At 39.2% G+C, this 23,187-nt stretch overlaps 1 protein-coding gene across 5 annotated transcripts in view; it reads right to left on the bottom strand.

Annotated features, from left to right (window-relative positions):
* EPB41L4A (erythrocyte membrane protein band 4.1 like 4A) overlaps nt 1-23,187 on the bottom strand; it is a 249,198-nt gene that overhangs the window by 60,207 nt on the left and 165,804 nt on the right. For all 5 annotated transcript variants that reach the window (XM_014730732.3, XM_023617865.2, XM_070234449.1 and 2 more), the window contains exons 10-12: nt 13,465-13,556; nt 11,980-12,057; nt 6,870-6,991 (exon numbers count right to left, since the gene is read on the bottom strand). In XM_014730732.3, coding sequence (XP_014586218.1) covers nt 6,870-6,991; nt 11,980-12,057; nt 13,465-13,556 — 292 coding nt within the window. The remainder of the gene's footprint in view (nt 1-6,869; nt 6,992-11,979; nt 12,058-13,464; nt 13,557-23,187) is intronic.

Here is a 23,187-nt window from a genome sequence, read left to right as displayed (position 1 = left end):
CCCTTTGTCTTCTCTGCTTCCACTGTCTGCTTGACATGAAAAATGCACTCAGGTAGGCCTAGCAGCTAGTTACTCCAAATAGGGAAATACATCTTACATAGAAGATGGAATGATTAACTATGTGAACTTTAAAACTACCGCACAATCTTACATTATTACGAATTCACTGTAAGGAGTTTATCATTCCCAATTCGTAGCCACAGAATATTTCAGTGGGGCTGGAACATGGTAAGTATGGGGTGGGAGGTAAAATCAGAGAAGAAAAATGGCTACTCTGAGAAGCAGGAACACACAAAGCGAGACAACCCCCAGCTCTGGGCTCCTAATACTACCTGCCAACAGCTGCCCTTGGGAACTCAGACCTCCGCACGGACAGGACAGAAGAAACCTATAAACAGAGGGCACTTTTTTGACTTGCCCACTTCCCTCATACCCTGTTTATACCAAATCGTCTAGAATGAAGCAGGGGTACCCAATTTCCTTCTGAAGCCCATTCACTGTACTTGAATGACCCTCACCACCCATCACTCTCAAAAGGTGACATCTCCTTCATATAATCATACTACCTTTTATATGTGAAGTTGATACTATATGGTAAATGTAATTCAAAGACAGGCAGACTCAGACTGGTCCATACTGTATACAGAAAGACTTCCTTTCGGTTTAGGAGAAAGAAAGAGTTACCAAGCCCTCCATGTGCTCAACACGACGCTCTACCCATTTCAGACACCATCCCCATGACAACAACCCATGAGGCAAGGGTAACATCCCCATTTACAGATGAAGAAATTGAGGCTCAGGCTGGTTAAGTGACTTCATAACATTGCATAGTTAGTACAAGGATGACTGAGACTGAACCTGGATTTATCAGATGAAGCTCACTCGATCACACTGCCTCAGTCTGACATGCCAGTCTCTATTCATACAGCTTGCCTTTTGTCTACCTTAAAAACATTTAAAAAAATAAATTTCTGATTGCCACAAGCCAAACTGGGCTTCTGCTGACGTCACATCCGACACACTGTGCCAATCAGAGGAAGCGCTCAATAAATGATTCTTACTTTCTGATATTACTGTTTCTCAGCAGCTCAGAGCTATATACTGCATCAAATGAAACTGTACTTCACTCTGTCAAAGCATTTCTCTGTCTCTCCTGCTTTGGGCTGCACCCACGTCAAGTCACCAACAGATGCCAGTCAGCTACCCACACGTGAGTCACTTGCTACGGGTCTAGAGCTGTGTGGCACTGTCATCCCCTGGAGTTGGCCAACTGACCCACTAACTACAAACTGCTTGTGATGGGAATCAGGGAGCACTGGATCCGATTTAGTGACGCCCCCAGGGGAAGCTGGAGAAACGCACAGTGACCCCCAGGGCAGGTGGGTCAGCCATTCCCACCAGCTCTGTCAATCACAGGTTCCAAAGAGGCTGCCATTAAGCCATATGTGGCTCTCAGGAATGTTCAATTTAACACACAGAGACTTTCTTTAAAATGAAATTAATCGCTAATATTTAAAATCCTGGGAAGTTTATATAAATATCCAAATTTCATGTTTCCCTTAAGACCCTGGAAGATTTGGCCACGCTGGGTCTACCCTCCTGCACAGAAACAACCAGCTTGGCCTGAGCAGTACCTGTCTGCTTGCAGACCGGGCACGAACCATCCTCACTCAGAAGTCATTTTCACAACCCCTCGGGCATTTGTTTGCATCATCTTTCACAGATTCAAAGAGGGAATTCCAAAACGTCACCCGATCTTGCTCTTCAGTTGTCTGAAGACGACGCTGCAACTATTTATCTCTCTGTTCATTAGTGAGCTATCCTTAAGAACTTAAAATGCTTCATCAGACGATCCTAGTATTGTTTATCCACTGCAATGGCTTCACCCATTACTTTTCTTACAGCTAATTACGGATTATAGACAAATATTCTGTCTTTATCGCCTGCTTATAGCGGAGACTCTCTTCTGACAGAAACACCTACGTGAGTTGCCAAGACCTTGTCAGAGAAAGGGCGGTACAAATATGCACTTTTCCTTCCTGCCATCTCGCCTCCTGCTTTACCCCCAAAGCTCCTCGGAGGAGGCCCTGGAGACCTGCAGGAATGCTCTGGCTGCCTGCCCTGGCGCTGAACTCTTTGGGTGGGGCAGCAGGCAGGCTGGGCGCGGGGCTCCTGATCTGGAATGCACTTCCTCATAGAGGTGCCAAGGCCTAACCTCGGCGGATTCTAAACACAATGGGTTTTGAGCTACCAAGGCATTTATTATTGCTGATGGAGAGGTGAAAAAAAAGGCCTTTTAAATTTGCAGAGAACTGAGATGCAGGTTAAGAAGAGTAGTCATCGAGTTTGACTAACTCAGAAGAAATAAAAGAAAGTCTTCTAAAGTAACAAGTCATATACTATAAATTAATGATATAAACTAACAAAAAGCAAAAAAGCAAAAGTCCCCTTTTGGTCACAACTTGTTTTCTTTTATTCTTTTTTCTTTTTTTTTTTTTTTTTTTGCTGAGGAAGACTGGCCCTGAGCTAACATCCATGCCAATCTTCCTCTACTTTATACATGGGACGCCTACCACAGCATGGCTTTTGCCAAGCGGTGCCATGTCCACACCCGGGATTCGAACCAGCAAACCCCAGGCCGCCAAGAAGCAGAACGTGCAAACTTAACCGCTGTGCCACTGGGCCAGCCCATGTTTTCTATTATATATAAACGTTAAATGAGAGGTAAGAATTTATGCTGATAACTCCTGAAACTGTAGTTCTAAAATTGTATCACGGAGAGAGTATCAGCAGAATTTAATTTATGAAAACTAATAGCTGGCCTTATTAGAATTTTAAAAGAAAATCTATCTTCTATTTAAACCATAACTCCATTCCTGCCAAATACAGTACAATATAATAAAATAAACTTTTTCTATGTCTTAAAATCAGCTTTCTACCATTTTAATTGTCAATATTTTTAAATAAAAATTTAAGTAACTGTGGCAGGGTAATTTAGTAAGGTAATACTTTTGTTTCCACTTGGTCAGTAAAAAGTAATTTTTCAAAAAACAAGAGCTATTGTTCCTTTCCTGCCCAGCCACCCATGAATGAGGATCAGGAATAGGAAGCTTCTCAGGGAGAAAGCTACTCTGGAGCTGGGAGTGTGGGAGGAAGAAGGGACAGGGCTGGAAGGGCTGCCTGTAGCCGTGGGGAAGGGATGGTGGGGAAGGGACAGAGGCCTGAGGGCTACAGTGACCTAGTGACTTGCAAGCCACTCCCTCACAGACTCCCCCACCCCCACCTCCCAGGTAGCAGAGCCCTAAAGGGGGACTGGTAGCACAGTCTCTCTAGGGAGGCCTGATCCTAAGCACAAGAGGCTCTCAGGCTCAGCAAAGACCCCTCTCACACACGTTCCAGCCCAGCTTCACACAGAACTGCCCACCCTCATGGGGCCTGGAGGGCTGGGACAAGGAATACAGCAGTGACTGACAGAGGGTGAAGCAAAGAGGGCCCTCTTCAAATATTCTGCTCTAAGTCAGACCCTGCCATGTCTTTAGGAGGAAAGGATGGCTGAGATGGGGTCTCTACCAGCTGGGTTCAATTGAGGCTCAAAGCAGAGCACATTTGAATTAGAGGAAAAAGAAAATGTAACATTTAACAAAATAGAACAACATTAATCCCAGCCCCTACAACGTCCTTCAGATGTGTAAGACAGCAACTGTAACATCGCATCGCTGGCATTTGCTAGACGGTCCCTCCCCACCCGGGACAATCACACTGTCAAGGGAAGGATCATCTCTGGGTCCCCAGAACACATCGGAGTTTTGCGGAAGCCAGGCTTGAGAAGTCAGGCTAAAAGTAATGCAAAATCAAAGGAAAATGTGTGCACAGCAAAGTCATAGTTTCTAAACACAGCATTGTTTAATCCTCTTTTTAGAATAAAAATGACGAAAATACACCATTGCTTAAAATATACATAATGAATTAGCATAAATGCTTCAAGATATCACTACTAGGACATTCACTTTAGTTATATTTATAGTCTTCAAATTTTGAAACAGCTTAAATATACAAGAACTAAACATTGGTTGAATAAATTATGTCACATCTATATATCTTTGCAGCAGAAAATTATACCAATCTTAAAATGGTGCTGTATAAGAACATTTAAAAACTTATTAGAACATATCCATGATATATTATTGAATAAGAAAAGCAAGTTGTAAAACATTACTATATTACTTTTGCAGAAAAGATACACAAATGACTAGAAGGCTATTTAACATAGTGTTAGTACTAGAGAACAGAATTTAATATGAAAGATTTTTTTTCTTTTTGGGATGGAAGTTTCTAAGTTTCCTAAATTTTCTACAACCACCGTGTGTCTTATAATAATAAAAGCATAACATTTTCTGCATTTTTAAAAGATCCGCCTGATGCTGACAGGCTGTCCTCGAGAAGCCTGAGCTGTGCATTCGTCACACCCTCAAGCCTTGCAGAAGAGGGAGTGAGTTTTAACACAACACAAAGGGATGGGGGGGAGGCGCCGGGGATGTGGACGTGCGTGAAGGCTCCACACAGTCCCGGGCTGCTCTGGGAAAACTGCATTTCGCTGGCTCTGCAGAAGTGAAGAGAAAAACAAAAGCCAAAACCCTTGTCCCTAAATTAATCAGCTTCTAGATTTTGGGCTTCCAAGGAGAAAGACAGAGAAAGAGACACACACACACACACACACAAGTGTTACAGAAGCAGATATTTTTATAAGAGCATATGAAAAAGAGCAGCAACCTGAGCAGGTTGTAAAAAGCACGTGTGATTCCCACATTTCAAGTGGAATGAAATGTTGATTTGAAGAAAGGAATGCCTTTGATATTCTCAGCCAGTCTCAGAATAATTTCATGAGGCACAGTGTTTCAGAAATAGCATAGGATTTGAAAGTTTGCTTATTAATTATACAACGCTGCACTTGATCCAAATGGGATTTAAGACTGCTCAAATGAAAAGATAAAGACAAAATATTAAGATAAAGGTATTACACATTATGGCTAGAATTTTTGTCCAAAGCCATCTACGTATTATGTAATCTTGACCAAATTTACCTTTTTAAATCTTAGTTTCCTCATCAGCCAAATGGGAATAATGATAATACTTATGTGGCAATGTAATCTATTGCAAAATTAAATCATGTCTATTTTTGCCACTGTAGAACCATCAGAAACAAATTAATTTCCTCCCAGCCCAGTGGGAGGAGGGGACCGACAATCAGATTTAATTTGACTTTAGAAACAGTAGTCAGGTGACATTCTCACAGCCAGCAGCGGTGGAACAAACTCAAACACTTTCTTCACAGGCTTGGCATGAGGATTAAACGAAACTGCATGTCATAACGCTATGTCAATTGTCATGCAATGTTCAGATGTTAATTATTGTTATTAAAAATTCCACTGACTTCACATAATATGGCAGAAAGACCCAGGAGATCTGGGTTCTCATCCGAGCCCCACCCCTGGCTTGCTGCAGGGACCATGTTTTCCTAATCTGTAAAATGGGAACATACTCTTTGCTTTGCCCTACCTCACAGAGTTATTTTCAGGCTGAAGTGAGATAATATGCGTGAAAAGTCTGTGGAGCATGTCAGACAATGGTGATCTATAAGTAAGCCACAAACCAAAGTCAGTCACATTCTAAGTAATATTCAAAGTCAGTAATACAGTAAAATTCTGTGAGCTCTGAGCACTGAACATGGAATAGAACTGATTCATTAGGTAGTTTTATGAAAAAAGTCGTCTGTACTAAAAACAAGAAATCTGAATAATCAAATGTCCACTAAAAGTAGAATGAATAAAGAAACTGCCATACAATAGAATACTCACAGCAAGAAAAACGAATGCACTTCACGATACACTACATGTAACACTGACATAAAGAAGCAAGACACACGGGGCTGGCCCTGTGGCCGAGGGGTTGGGTTCGCGCGCTCCACTTCGGCAGCCCAGGGTTTCACCGGTTCAGATCCTGGGTGCGGACATGGCACTGCTCATCAGGCCATGCTGAGGCAGCATCCCACATGCCACAACTAGAAGGACCCACAACTAAAAATATGCAACTATGTACCGGGGGGCTTTGGGGAGAAAAAGGAAAAATAAAATCTTTAAAAAAAAATTTAAAAAAAGAAGCAAGACACAAAAGAACATATCATGATTCATTCATATATTGTTAAAAACAGGCAAAATAAACTAGTTTGTTCAGGGAAGGCTACATAAGTAGTAAAATTATAATGAAAAATATGGAAATAATTATCACAAAGTCAGATGGGGGTTGGGGAGGGAGGAGACGGTGAAGATGTGATCAGGCAAATAGAAGGGACTTCTGGGCTGTAGTCCATGTTAAATTTTGTGTGTGTGTATGCATATATTTATATTTACATTTATATGTGTATGTGCATATGTATGTATATATATTTTATGTATTTTTCTACATATATTATATTTCACAAAGAAAGACCAACAATAACAAAAAACCAACTGAATTCTGTACAGATGAAGTTATGTCAACAATGTTCCTTTTTGTTAAAAGACTTTTGCTAAGAGTTTGTTTCAATTCCAATCTTAGACACCACAAACTAAGAAATTACTCAGTTGAGATTTTACTTAATCCCTTCAAAAAGAAAGCATAGTCATCAAGCAGATTATGGTAATTCAAGTTGATTACCTGTCTACTTATTAATAATTTCTAATGATTTGCACATTTTCTGGGTCAAATTAAAAATTCTAGTATTAACAATAAAAACACGACAGGGTTTTAGTCCCACCTGAGTATATCTTGTACCAGCAGCCTAAAAGTAAGCGCAAGTTTACATTGATGACTTGGGGGGCTCCATGACTTACCAGCTGGCTGTGTTTGTGCTATTCTCTTAGGGTAAGTCTTGCTTCGACTTCTTGCCACATTCTGATCTGGCCGGGGAAGTTGAATAGAAAGATCTCGACTCATTTGTAATGCCGTCCTGCCACTTGAAAATACAACATTTTGATTAACACAAGTAAAACCACACAGCCACAAAAATCAAACGATGGCTCATGCAGAATACCTGCAAAGTATGGAGAGAAGAAAAAACACAGACTCACACAGGCTGTAAGAATACATGGGTTTCCAATTGGTTCTCACGGCAATATCAACCCAAGGAAGCAGTATTAACTTCTAACAGGAAAGATTTAGGTTAGATAGAAGGAGAATCTTTCAGGAGAAGAAATAGGGAAAAAGGGTTTATTAAAAGAGGAGTTAGGTTTAGATTTAAGTACAATGAGGGGTGAAAAATAGAGGATGCTGATGGTCTTCCAGCCCTACAACTAAATAATAAAGAAATTATGTTGGGCTAAATGACACAAGGGCAATGATTCTATATAAACCAACATGTCCCTGTGTTGTACTCACACAGCAAGTTGCATAGCATCCCCCATAGGACCCCTAGGTGTGACTTTACTCTGAACCCTGTTGTGGCATAATCAACCACTTACTATGCCACCTCACATGATCAAGTCCACAGGGAGATTCAAAGCAGGCCTAAAAGCCCACGCGTGGTGCTGCTTCTCTAGAGTCTGAGGATTCAAGAAGGCGAGCTGTCCCCGGGGAGGGACTAATCTTCTCAAGGAATTGTGTGATTTCATTTGCTGGATTTCAGTGAACATCCATCCTACTAAAAATTTATTTCACAGCTGCTGGCTTTGAGCCAATGAATGACCCCAGCTTTCACACAGGAAAATACTTAGGTACGGGAAAAACGCATTTCTATATGTCTAGTTTGATTCACCACAAGAAGAGCCATCTATGGGAAGGAAATAGCCTTTTAATGGCCCTAAATCCTATGCATCCTACATTTACAGGATAAATATTGGTGAATCTCTCCCGAAAGAGATTAGGTGAAACTCATAAAGCAAAACTCACCTCCTATACGCTTCTGTGAAAGTTTTCCCTCCTTACTACCCCATCTATCTTTATTGGAAATAAAAAGATGCTTGAAACACTCATAAAAAGTGGCTTCTCATCAGGCTAATTGCAGACACCACTTGAAACGAGCTACTATGAATTAAGATGCCAGGTTCCATCTACGAGTGTACTTCGTGTTCAACAGAACATGGGAACCAGGGGGAGGGATGGGGAAGGATGCAAATTGTAACAGGTTTTCCTTCCCTTGAAATTTATTTTTTTTAGAGGCAGCACATAAGGCAACACAAATAGCAACATCTCTCTCCCAAAAACCTGAAAAAGAATTCCATCGAGAGAGCAAAATTCCATTATCATAAATGGTTTGGAGTATGAATATAAGACAACAGACTTTCTTGGCTATCAGAAAGAATTGGGTACTGAGTACTTCTCTACATAGAAGAAAAATATCTGCCCTAAAAGTATAACCCAATATGTGGACCACTGAGGTATTTTATAGTGAGATTTTACTTTATTACTCAATTTTTCCTCATAGTTTCTCTCCCAGGAATAAAGGAGAAATGAGAAAATCATATCACAAGATTAATAAAACTAAGGTCCAGAAACATAAACTGACCTGCCCCAGCTACAGGGGACCCAGGAGTGGAACAAGCTTTCTGACCTCCAGCTGGTCAGTATGGCACAGCCTCGTGGTGCGGGAGAAGGGACAGAACACTAAGCCATTGGGTTTGAAGTTGCAAACTCAGTTTAAAACATAGTTCTGCCACAACTGTGAGGTCTTCGGCAGATTATTTTTAAAGTCTCCTGGAGCCTCATTTTCCTCATTTATAATATATTTCTACTAGTTCTTACTATTTTCTTGCAGCAGAAACTATCTGACTACTATAGAGACTCAGAGAGTGAAGTGTAAGAGTTCCTACGCTGTCTGGTGGCTCTTCGTAGTGACAGGACAGAGCCTCATTCCCAGGATTACCCACTGCCCTGCCTCCTCACACTCTGGTGCACACACTCCCGTTCTATGCAGAGTGGCACTGCCAGGAGCCCTTCAGCCTCAAAGTGAGGGCACAATGGGCCATCAGTGGGGGAGATGGAAGAGAACAAGATGGGAACAACTGGGTTCAAATCCCAGCTTTGCTACTTTACTTGGGAGTCTTTAATTCAGTCACCCTAAGGTTAAGGGTCTTTATTCAGTTACCTTACTTTTTGGGGCTCAAATTTCTCCTCCGTATAAATGATAAATGAAGACATGATACCTTCTTTGGCAGGTGATTGAGCAGATTAAATACAGTAACACATGTGAAAGCACCTGACGCAAAGGGGGTTCTCATGAGAACCTGGCCTCTCTTCCACGCTTTAGGAAAGGTGGAAAGCTCGCGTGATGAAAGTTGTACAAGAAGGGCATCTGGGTTCCCAGGGGGCATTTCTCAGGCCTAATTCTCATTTCTGGAGTATAAATTTTACACAGCTCACTCATTCATCAAAACCAGGAGTCCCCTCTGAACTTAACAACAGGTAAAAGCAAGGTTAACTTTTAAGGGGCTCAGAGAAAGATATCAATGTATAAAAAAATACTTAATCAATCAAAGATTTAATCAATTTCTATTTCAGCTTAATGGTCTCTGATAATAAGACAACAACAACAAATGAATTAGATTATCCGATTTCATCTCAGGCTTTCCCCACAAATCTAATTTTGAATTTTTGAAAGGATTGGCTGTCACATCTCACTAAAAATGTCTAATTTTTTCCATTATCAAGTAATGACTAGTGTTTCTAAAAGATGCCAGAATCTCCATGGTATTTTGCAAGCTCAAAAATGCAGGAAAGAGAGTAACGACTAAAACACTATCTTCCTCCATCACATACACCTACACACACACACACCCCATTATAAACACATACACAATTATACACACAAATACCCACATTCACACACTGCAGCTACCTGTTTATCCCCCATGCTCTGATGCCTGCACGGTGCAGGAGGGGGCTGTGTGCATTTCCGGAGCTCTGCTTTCATTCCATGATCTCTCCAGAATGTATCAAGAAAGGGGCAGGCATATGATATTTGTTAAAAGCTGGTTATTTTCCCTCTTTTCACAATTAGCAGTCTATGTGCTAGTGACCACCCACCACCCAGCGGTCAGAGACCCAAACCTGCCTAAGCCTGGCTCTGGGCAGTGGGATGGAACATCTTTCTTCCAAGGGTGGTGTAACATTAGTGCTTCCCACATACAGACATGGAAATTTGGGCTTCATTAAGACTTACTAGGCAGTTAACACCAGCCACGAAATCAGAACAGATTTACCAGAGTCTCCAATTGTGTAAAGGTTACCTTTAATTACTTTCTTGGAAGAAATGATATTTAATATGCAAAATTTAATAACTTTCTAATAATAATTCCCAGTAGCCACAACATTTGCATTTCAATAAATTTAAGAAATTAGGTATGGATAAATTTGTGGAAGCCAACTACAGCATATGTTAAACAGCATAATTACAATTTTAATAATATGAACGTTAAGACAGATGCCTTTTCACTAGTTCATTTCAGTGACAAGGAGATAGATTTACACATTCTCTCTAGAACCCTGGAAACGTTTGATGCCTCAACTAGAAGCACCAATATACTGACTATTAGCTGTTCGTCTCATATAAAAGCAAATACTCTTTCCTTAAATTCCTGATAACGATATCACTGTCTAGGGTAGAACCTTGAAAACTTGAAGGTTAAATTTTTGGTTATCAATGAATACCTTCATACAAATTCCAAGAACATCTATAATACAATAATACTTCAGTTTTGTTTTAAGTCATCAAATAAGCAAATATCCAAGTGAGTAATATGTAAAGATGAATGCACTGAACATTTAATATTAATCACTCTTACTGATTATCTCTGGTTTCAAAATTCAAGACAAAAAAAGATGAGTTATAAAAGAGAGCAATTACAATCTGGCATACAATCGCCCTGCAAACATTTGACTCAGCTTTATTTTTAAAGGTATGCATTTCATTCAGTGATGGCGCCAAGGGAAAGAATAGAACAGTGTCCCACCCTCCTGAACAGCATTTCCGCACCTGCTTTGGTTTTACAAGGGCCTAGGACCTGCCTCACTGCCTGAATAATACTGTAGCTCTCTCAAGGCAGAGGTGGTTAGATCTGATTCTTTATATCTCTGGGAACACAATACCATGCCTGGCACATATGAGGTTCTCTCCATGAACAGAACAAATTGAAACCAAACAAAATCTTTTTCAAAACATATAAGACTCCTACTTTTAACACTGGTATTAGAAAAAGACACAAGCATCTGCCTGGCTGCAGGACAATCAGGCTTTTTCTGCAACAGGCTAACAGTTTGCCTAATGGTTAAAAGCATGGGTTCTGGAGTTAGACTGCCAGGGTGTGGATCCCACTTTACTGCTTCCTAGCTGGGTTACCTTGAGAAGAGAGTTGGCCTCTCTGAGCCTTAGATTCCTCACATATTAATGAGGGTACTACTACAGAAGACTGCGATGATTAAATGAAGCAACAAATGGAAACCGTTTAACACAATACCTGGTACTTAGTAATGCTCAATAAAGTTGAGACATAATTGCTAGCATTACTATAGGTAGGTTTAACGGTTCAGGAAACATGATTTGATCCACAATATAAACTATACATTGTGTTACAATAGGGGATCAACTGAATATCCTAAGAACGCCAATCAGCTACTATTGAGAATATTTACTTTGTTTCATAATCACAACATAATTAGAAATAAGTGATAATTGTTTCAAAATGAATTTCTGAAGATAATAAGCTCTACTACATTCTATGGCCCTAAACACAAGTAATGCAGACATTAAATATAATTAAACTTGGAAAATAATTTTTGTTATGAAAGTTTTAATAAACTGTTAAGCTTATGAAATTGATTAGCACTGCGGAAAAATAACAAAAAATTAAATCATAAATTTTAATGAGTATGTATGTATACAGCTGAATATTTGTTTATTCTCTCTCTCTCTCACACACACCCCGCCCCCAAGAAAAAAATGCCATTTACCTATACCGGTGCTTATAACTCATGGATCCAAACTTGCTGAGTCTTCTTGACAATGAATTTGATTCATTTTCTGGCATTCTAATGAATTTTTAACAGAAAATTAGAAAAATACTCATAAATACAGCTACTTATGCAACACTTGTTCAAAAGCTGCAGAGAAAACATAGTGAAACACTAACAGCTAGTCAAAATGCTTTATTTATTCCACATATTGGCAAAAAATAGGAATCATTTATTTTAAGCTAATATTTGAAACACAACCACACTCTAGGATTTTATATATGTATAATATCAAACTACTCAAACTTTCTGAACACTACTATACACATCACTGCCCTAGGAAGCTTTCGTTGTGAATCAACTTATTTTTTCTACTTAATCACCTTGAGAATTTTGTCACTGTGTTGATTTACCCATGCCAAGGTTTTCATGGCAGTTAATCACATCCGATGTAGTGGTTCACACTTCTTCATACAATATACTGTAGCACCTCCCATTCAGGGTACCTTCAATAGACACCTCGATGGGGAGCTCCTCAACCCAGCCCCACTGAACTAGAAACAATACTTCAGGCTTTTTGGAGAACATCCCTCTCCCTAATACAAACTATATAAAAGACATTGGTCATTTTATAAGAATACTTCTCCAACATCATGCTATTTGGGGAAACTGTACTATGCAAATCAAATAGGAAAAAGGAGAAAAGTTAATCTAGTTTTAAATTTAAAAACAAAAAATAAAGCTTAATGTACTACCTGATAAAATATAGTTTTACCTTTACACCATAAGGATGTGAAACAAACAAAAAGTGTCCCCACAATCCAATGGTGAATTCTCCACCCTCATCTTACTTGACCTCCCAGGAGCACACGACACAGTTTCCAGCTCCTTATTCACCATGACATTTTCCTCCCTCATTTCCCATTTTCCCACACACTCTACATTCCCTTCTCATACTCCTTGACTGGCTCTTTTGGTCCTCTAAATGCTGGGAGGGTCCCACAGCTCAGTCCTTGGCTTTCTGCTTCTCTCTCTTCACTTTTCCCATTGCTGACCTCATCTATTCCCCTTTGCCTTAAATACCTACTAAGATTACACGGCCAACCTTGGTCTTTCCAATGAGCCTTGTAAACCCAATTGCCTACTCCACATCTCCACTGAGATGGCTAATGGGCATTACAAATTTAATATGTCCACAGCAGAATGCCTAATTTCCATCAATGTCAAAACTGCACTTTTTACATAAAACTAAAAAAACTGTTCTTGACCCTTTCTTATAGTGTAAGCAAAGAAAATATCTATGTATATGTAAGCATGTATGTATATATATGATTGTATTAATATGATCCAGAGAATTCGGTGGCTAACAAAAAATTAATAAAAAAGAAACACTTAAAATGTCTACTTTAGACAGAAGTCTTGTTGCAAAAACAAATACGATTTTCATTCATTAGGACAATGAACAAAGCTTTCACATTAACATACCTAAAAAATGTATGATGTTCTACACTGCACTTCCAAAGATGCTTGCAGGCAGTTTTACTTCGAGCTTCAAAAAAGAATGAGGTTTCATTGCACTGAAGGAAAAAGAGGGAGAATATGAATTACTGACCACAACATTCTCCAGATGACAGTCACCCTCTAGGTACCAAAAATTCACGTAAGCAGAAAGAGTACTGTTAACACATCAAACAAAGAATAATTATCTCTTGGTAACTATTTCTGGAGGGTTGCCTTAAAACTACCTTCAATTAATTAAAATTACAAAATATAAGTTCCGTGTAAATCTTAGTGCTATCGCCTTTATTACCTGCTCCTACATCACCCCATGACCATGGATAGTCAGGGTGATGGCAGTGAATGTACAGCCAAGTTTTCCGTTATAAATGGGCACCAAAATAGGAAAAACACTGACCATGTGGCAGTCAATTCCCAATAAAAAGAAGATACCCATAAACCCAGTTCTTAACTGTATCAATTTCAGGGATGCAGAGGCCACACTCAAAGTGATTTCTGAAGCATCTCAAGAGGGGCCACTGGGAGGAGTGACCACCACAGCAGTGAAATCCAGGCAAGCTAAATAATGTTTCTGATTCCAAGTTTCTCCATTCTGCATCATGTTATTGGGTGAATTAAATGAAATAATATGACAGATGTAAAGTGTCATACAATAGGTATACAAAATATTTTAACTATTATTTCAATCCAAGAGTTACTTAATTATCTATATTTAATACATTAGAAATGCAAGCAATATTAGAGGTAATTCTAATTGTGCAGAAGATACTTCTTTTTTTAAGTGACTGAATAGGAAACCAAGCAACATACAATATAAGTACTAAAATAATAAATCACAGGTGCTGTGAAGTTACATAATTGCTAATTTAGTTTCAAATAAAAACCAAACTCAAGTCTCAAGTGCAGGAATGCCCCCGGAATGTTTCCACGGATTCATAAACGTAAAATTGTCAGCGCAGAGGAATAACTGAAATGATTTTCCCTTCTACTTTTAACAAGGACAAAGAATTTACACGCAGGAAATTTCTCCCAAGCCCATCTGGGATGAGGCTGCTCAATGTAGGAGTTTATTTGTAAAATGAAAGGGTGTGATGAAAACAGAGCCAATATATGCATGTTACAGCAAGGCAAGCTGTAATTCCAAAACTTTGCGAGGTGGAGGAAGAAACTTCGCATGATTCCCAGGTTTCTGGCTTGGGTGCTGCAAAGTACTAAAATACAGCAAGTGGCAAAAACTGGGGATTTGGTTGGCAAGGGAATGGACAATAAGTTCAGGCTATTTTGATTTTGAGGTGCCTATGGAATTGGAAACTTAACACACCCCGTGGGCCAGTAAACAAGCAGGTGTAGACCCCAGGAAAGAGGTCATATCAGCTGGCACAGATGATTTCACCCAAGAGTGTAAAGACATGGCTCAGGAAGATGGCACAGAGTGGATAAAGGTGGAATTACAGCGAAGATGCTCGCAAAGATGGAGAGAAAGAGGTCAAAAGGGACCAGGAGGCAATGGTGTCAGAAAGGCTGGGAGAACAGCTCAATTCTCAAGTGACCCAGAAAGGTCAAAAAGGGTTTGAGGAGAGGCTACTGCATTTCATGGTAAGAAATCTTCAGTGACTTTCATGAATGGGGTAGGGGTTAAATAATTAAAGATGAGGAAGAAACATCAATGAATTCTGAAAGTGTTTTCCCTCAAAAGCAAAACAAACTGTGGGGAGGGGTGGGGGAGGGTACAGAGGAAATCATAGGAGATCCCTGGGGGCGGGGTGGGAAATGAAGTTTCCTGTCAGGAGATGAGAATGCTTAGCGGGGAATTTCTTTTCTTTTACTTTTCTTTTTTAATATATAATAGATATGCTTGGTACAAACACCAAAAGTTACCAAAGCAGATAAACAAAGATAACTACATCTTCCACCGCTGTCCCCAATTCCCCTCCCCGGAGACAACCACTATAAGAGTTTCTTATGTAACAGGTAGGAGTTTTTAAGGTCAGTGCATTATCCCAAAATATAATGCACAGATCATTTATTTTAAAATAATTTTGCTTATGATTGCATTCTATCAGGATGAACCATTAAGAGAAAGTGAGTACAGGACAGGCTTCCCCCCACACACCACGTTCCTTAGCATAAGCTCCCCCATCTCCCTGTGCTTTTCAACAGCCGAAGCCCTGAGGGCGGCAGGACATACAGGGTATTATCACCGACAGGAAATGGTGGCTGGTGATGTCTACTCTGTGACACAGACACTTTCACATTTTAGCAAGAGCGCCCACAAACAACGTGGACATGTACAAACCTAAATCAAACTTTCAAAAAGTTACTACATATAATCCAGATTTCCAACAGTGGAGAAGAAACAAGCATTCAATCTTAAAAATAAAATTAAGTGAATCTCCTCAAACTTTTCATGGACTGGTTTCCACTTTATTCTTCACATAAACGTCTCTATTCTTTTGCTTTTCAAATAGAGGCCTGGTCTCAGGATATCTAATTTTTAACACATTTTTTTAAACTACCATCACTTAATGGAAGGATAAAAGGTATTTAAGATCCAACCAGAATTGGGTTTTCTCAAGTTTCCTTGGGTACAAAATACATTAAAGGAAGAAAAGAGCCCCCCACAGGCCTCCTAATTCCTTCTGCCACGTGCAAACGACAAGCATGAACTCATTCCCCATTTATACAGGGCTTGAAGACCAGCAGCTTGTTTTTTATCCCATTGTTAGCAGAATGATCCAAATACTAACAGGAAGGTTACATAACCTAAAAAGAAGCCAGGTATTCTGGATAAATTCTGTATATTTTTGCCACTTACAGCAACTGCTGGCATGAATTAACTGAGGCAATATTTCAAATATCTTTATTCCCCCCACTCTCCTACCCACCAAACCTTTTCCAAACAGACACACCAATCAGCACCTTTCCATTCATTCATGTAAAGACAAGCAGCTGCTCCACTTACGTCCATTCCAACCTACTGCTAAAATACTTTATCCAAGCATCCAATGCTTGCTTTTGACAAAATTACTCCAACACCTTCACAGCTTTGGTCATTTCATGCCAGAAGCAAAGCTATCATCTGAATCTTTTTTATTTCATGAACTGATGAAGCTTAAATTCCCTGTAACTCAGGTATCATGTGGGAGTTTCATTACTCTGTGGATCTCTGGGTTAACTTGGCTAAAACCCCCAATTCCATCACTTGTAAGAATTCAGGACCTGATTGTATTATATCGTCGAATTCCCAACTCCCTCTGGTCTTCTCAGTCTATCTTCCCATCTTTGCTGGCTATGTTTCTCTTTGTAAGCTTACAAGAAATAAGTCTACTTTAGCCCGGCTTCTCCTAAGACTATTGAGATGACTGACAGGGTCATGGAGGGGCTCCCATAGCAAGCTGCACAGCAGCTTACTCTCCGTGGGCCCACTCAAGCGTCACTGCTCTCCCGAGGCTGACCCTCCTCGTCACACACAGCCCACACTCTGGCTGGTTCCTCCGTTTCCGTCTTGGGAAGCATCCACGACTGGACAGTCCGCCTTCCTCAGTCTCCCTAGAATTATGGGGATGAACATCCTCTCAATCCTATTATTGTACATTTGTCCCACCTCCAAGGTCACCAGAAGTAACTCAAAGCACATTGCAAAGGTCAAATATTTAAGAGTAAAAGAAATTAGGACTTCTAACAATACTAAGATGCAATCATCATATAAATACTGGAAAGGCCAATAGGAGAGAGGTTTCTTATCAATGATCTATAGAGCTAGAAGGGTGGCTGAAAAGACGTGTGAAGATTACAAGTCTAAGATATTATGGGATTATTTATTTTTTTTACATTCAATCTCTACAAGATTTATATTTACTTGGCAAGTGTTAACTTACTTTAGGCACTACAGGGAAAAAACCAAAATCATCATAGGACTGATAGCAAATGACAGAAATAACTTACTTATTGATAAAGCAAAAGAAGGCAAGTTGTGGAACTGAAAAAATTTTATCCTTCAACTGAAAAGAGATACCAGAGAGAGATCATGAAATGTTAAGTGTTTTGAGAAATTTTATCTTTATAAATGGTGAACTGAATGATTGCAGTTGTAAAAGTTGAACTATGTGCGTGTATGTGATAGAGTGGGCACAATGTCTGTTTTAATGACTTCCCCCGTATTTTCCATTGCTTTCTCTTCTAGACATCTTGATTTCAAACCTAGCTAATTCAGAGTGAGCCCTGCAACAAAAATTTACCAGTCTTCTTATTACTTGGGAAAGGAATTTCAAAACACTGCATAAAATATTATCTTTCAAGCTTTTTCTTTACATAGTCCTCCCTCAAGAGTGTTTCTTATAACACTAGTGTCTTGTGATATTGGTATAAGAGTTCCATGGTCAAGTAAGTCTGGGAAACACTGGGTTAAACATCAGATCTTTTAATGTACTAACATGCACTGGGAATCTCCAAGAGCTGGGAGGGTATTGGTGTTCCCCTGATTTATATGAGCAAAAAACTCTGTTTCAAAGAAGTGCTTTTTGAGTACTCTGGCTTAGAAAATATTGCACTACTCATAAACACCCCTACACACACAAATACATATTTTGTAAAATTGTTTCTGAAATGCATGTTTTGAATTAAAAATCACCGTGCATTTCAGCAGAACACTTGGAGAATAAAATTAATTTCTATTCCTGCATACATGTTACATTTTACAATAAAAGAACAAAAATAGCAAAAATATTCCAGTACTCTTTTGTCAGCTGTGTGGGTTATGTTCCAAAATATATACTAACTGTGAAAAACCTTTTTACCTCTTTTACAGATGAATAAATTGACTGCTTGATAAATAATTCTATACAACTCTTTCTAGTTCATAGAAACATAAATTATAGGGTAGGAAAGGATGTGTTAGATGGTGCTGCTTCTCCTCTTTTATTTTTTTCTCCCAAAAATTCAAAAAGAAAAAATATCAGGCAAAACATTAGAGAATATTTATATCACGTTTCAGTAAACTTTGAAAACTACTTATTATGTCGAGCTTATTTTGCTTCCTATTTGAAGAAATTCACAGATACAAACCCAGGATTCCAGATGGTTTGCTTTTGTTATTGCTGTTTTTATTCTATCTCTTCCTCATCTGCTCTTTAGATAAACTATAGCACTTACTAAAATGTCAGCATTTCTCTTATACTTGCAGATTTAATTCTTTAATAATTAATCTTTATTCCCAATCTTACAAATGTTAAAAAAATTCAATAAATGTTGTTTAAGCTTGTTAAAATAAAGCCGTATCTGGTAAGATCAACCGATATTCTTTTTTTTTTTTTTTAAAGATTTTATTTTTTTCCTTTTTCTCCCCAAAGCTCCCCGGTACATAGTTGTATAGTCTTCGTTGTGGGTCCTTCTAGTTGCGGCATGTGGGACGCTGCCTCAGCGTGGTTTGATGAGCAGTGCCATGTCCGCACCCAGGATTCGAACCAATGAAACACTGGGCCGCCTGCAGCGGAGCGCGCGAACTTAACCACTCGGCCACGGGGCCAGCCCCATCAACCGATATTCTTAACAATTTTTATAGCAAGGTTTAAAAATTTCTTCCAAACAAATGGCCTATGTGTTCAAATTATAGAGGAAGTCAACAAACATACTCGCAAGTGAAGCAAAGGAAAAGCCATGGACCTGGAAGCCCTGGTTCCCCTCCCTGCCTGGGCACAAGCTAGTCACCAGCTGAGACGGTCAAGCACAAGGTGCGCGCGGAGCCCTTTCCTGTGCAAACTTCAGTAGCTCTAAGAGGCATGAGGCCAAGACAGTACTGATACAGAGACATGTACCAGGTGCCTACTGCACGTCCAACTGTGGACTAGGTGCTTTCAACCTCACAACAACCCTGTAAGACAGATTTTATCACCCTCACTTTATACACAAGGAAATAGGTTAAATGCTATTCAGTGAATTGTCCAAAGGTAGATAAGTGGGAGGTATGTACTTAAACCGGACTATTTGACCCCAAGTCTAGCAGGCCATCACTCAATCTGAAAGACTCCAAACCAAACTGTCACGTGTCATCAGGATCCAAATATTACTAACAAGTCACACTTGGGAATACTTGGGGGGAACATATTAAATCTACAGTTCCAGGTATGCTCATACATTGTAGGTGGAAATGCAAAATGGCACAAAAACTATTGGGGGGGGCAGTTGGTGAGGAAATGGCCCTATCTAACAAAACTACACATGCACAGACCCTTTGAACAAGCAATCCCACTCCTGGGAATGTATCCCAAAGATACTCCTCCAACAATATAAAGATACATATGCACAACGTTATTGACTGAAGAAAACTTTATCAAAAACTACCTAAATATCCCAGCATAAGAGATTGGTTGAATAAACTATGGAACTTACATTCAATGGAGTACTACACAGCTGTACCAATGAACGAAAAAGCTGTCAATGAACTGACAGAGATTTCTAGGAGCTATGACTAAGCAAAAGAAAAACAAAGTGCAAAAGCATATATAGTATTCTATCTTTTAGGTAAGGAAGGAAATATGTATGCTGATCTTTACAAAAAGAAACACAGGAAACCCCAGGTCCAGAAGGCTTCCCAGGGGAATTCTACCAAACTTTCAGAGAGGATTTAATACGTCTCCTTCTCAAGCTAGTCCAAAAAATTAGGGAAGATGGAATGCTTCCTAACATTCTACAAGGCCAACATCACTCTGATACCAAAGCCTGACAAGGACAACACAAAAAAGGAAAACTACAGGCCAATATCACTGATGAACATAGATGCAAAAATCTGCAACAAAATTTTGGCAACCTGAATTCAGCAATACATCAAAAGTATCATACATCACGATCAAGTAGGTTTCATACCAGGGACACAGAGATGGTTCAGCATCCACAAATCAATCAACATGATACACCACATCAACAAATTGAGGAATAAAAAAACACATGATCATCTCAATAGATGCAGAGAAAGCATTTGACAAGATCCAACAGCCATTTATGATAAAAACTCTTAACAAAATGGGGATAGAGGGAAATTACCTCAACATAATAAAGGCCATATATAACAAACCCACAGCCAATATCATACTCAATGGGCAGAAACTGAATGCCATCCCTCTGAGAACAGAAACAAGACAAGGGTGCTCACTATCACCACTCTTATTCAACATAATACTGGAGGTTTTGGCCAGAGCAATTAGGCAAGAGAAAGGAAGAAAAGCAATCGAAATAAGGAGTGAAGAAGAGAAACTCTCACTGTTTGCAGATGACATGATCTTATATATAGAAAACCCCAAAGAATCCATCAGAAAACTAATAGAAATAATTAACAACTGCAGTAAAGTTGCAGAGTACACAACTTACAAAAATCAGTTGCTTTTCTATACTCCAATAACAAACTTACAGAAAGAGAACTCAATAATACAATTCTATTTACAATTGCAACTAAAAGAATAAAGTACCTAGGAATAAATTTAACCAAGGAGGTGAAGGACCTATACAATGAAAACTATAAGGTATTACTGAAAGAAATTGATAATGACATAAAGAGATGGAAAGAGAGTCCACGCACATGGATTGGAAGAATAAACGTAGTTAAAATGTCCATACTACCCAAAGCAATCTACAGATTCAATGCAATCCCAATCAGAATCCCAAAGACATTCTTCACGGAAATAGAACAAAGAATCCTAAAATTCATATGGGGCAAGCAAAGACCCTGAATTGCTAAGGCAATCCTGAGAGAAAAAGAACAAAGCTGGAGGCATCACAATCCCTGACTTCAAAATGTACTATAAAGCCATACTGATCAAAATAGCCATGGTACTGATACAAAAACAGGCACACAGATCAATGGAACAGAAGTGAAAGCCCAGAAATAAAACCACACATCTACAAACAGCTAATCTTTGACAAAGGTGCCAAGAACATACAGTGGAGAAAAGCTAGTCTCTTTAATAAATGGTGTTGGGAAAACGAGACAGCCACACGCAAAAGAATGAAGATAGACCATTATCTCACGCCAGACACAAAAATAAACTCAAACTGGATCAAAAATTTGAAGATAAGTCCTGAAACCATAAAACTCCTGGAAGATAATAGAGGTAGTACACTCTTTGACATCAAACTTAAAAGGATCTTTTCGAATACCATGTCTTTCTCAGACAAGGGAAACAAAAGAAAAAATAAACAAGTGGGAGTTCATCAGACTAAAGAGCTTCTCCAAGGCAAAAGAAACTAGAATCAAAACAACGAGACAACACACCAATTGGCAGAAAATATTTTCAAATCATATACCTGACAAGGGGTTAATTTCCATAATATATAAGGAACTCACACAAGTGAACAATAAAAAAACAAACAGCCCAAGCAAAAAATGGGCAGAGGACATGAACAGACATTTTTCCAAAGAAGATACACAGACGGCCAATAAACACATGAAAAGATGTTCAACATCACTAAGCATCAGGGAAATGCAAATCAAAACTACAGTAAGATACCACCTTATGCTTGTTAAAATGGCTATAATCACTAAGACTAAAAATAACAAATGTTGGAGAGGGTGTGGAGAAAAGGGAACCCTCAGACATTGCTGGTAAGAATGCAAACTGGTGCAGCTACTATGGAAGACAGTATGGAGACTCCTCAAAAAACTAAAAACAGAACTACCATACGACCCAGCTATCCCATTACTGGGTATCCACCCAAACAATTTGAAATCAACAATCCAAAGTAACTAGGCACCTCTATGTTCACTGCAGCACTATTCACAATAGCCAAGATGTGGAAACAATCCAACTGCCCACTGACTGATGATTGGATAAAGAAGACGTGGTATACATACACAATGGAATACTACTCAGGCATAAAAAAGACAAATTCATACCATTTGTAACAACATGGAAGGACCTGGAGGTAATTATGCTAAGCAAAATAAGCCAGACTGAGAAAGACAAAGACCAGATGATTTCACTCATATGTAGAATTTGAACAAACCCACGGACAAAGAAAATAGTTCAGTGGTTACCAGGGCTAGGGGGTGGGGAATGGGCACAGAGGGTGAAGGGGAGCACTTATGTGGTGACAGTCAAGAAATAATGTACAACTGAAATCTCACATTGATGTAAACTATGATGAACTCAAAAAAAAAAAAAAGAAAAAGAAACACAGGGAGGATAAACCATAAAACACTTAAGTTGGTTACCTACGAGGAAGGATAGGGTAACAGGACTGAAGGAACATGGGAGTTACTGATACTTCTCTGAGTGTGCCTTTTTTGTGTAGTTTTGACTTTTGGAAGCAGGTTAATCTTCTACATCTTCAAAAAATGAAATTGAATAAGTAAGAATGTGAAGTGGGACTCATAACTTAAAGCGAACTGACGCAAGTAAACCTAACCAGATTTCAAACGAATACCATAACCACAGTAACAGGGAAGGAAGAACCAACCCAAGTAAATCTTGAACACAGGATTTAACTATATGCCCTCAGTCTTCACAAGGTGGTAGGTGAGTGAAAGAACTGCAAACAACTGTCAAATTTAGTGATTTAGCCAAAGCAATTCTGAAACTATTTAAGATGTATTTTAGAATTGAGCAAAAGAGTAAATGTGTTACTGTTGTTGGGAGTCAAGTTTGTCAAGGACATACAAACATGAAATGAGGGAAGGGAAGAAAGAACCCTGAGGGGATG

Source organism: Equus caballus, chromosome 14 (genome assembly GCF_041296265.1).
Source record: "Equus caballus isolate H_3958 breed thoroughbred chromosome 14, TB-T2T, whole genome shotgun sequence".
Classification (NCBI taxonomy): Eukaryota; Metazoa; Chordata; class Mammalia; order Perissodactyla; family Equidae; genus Equus; species Equus caballus.
This window is presented reverse-complemented; position numbering and strand designations above follow the sequence as displayed.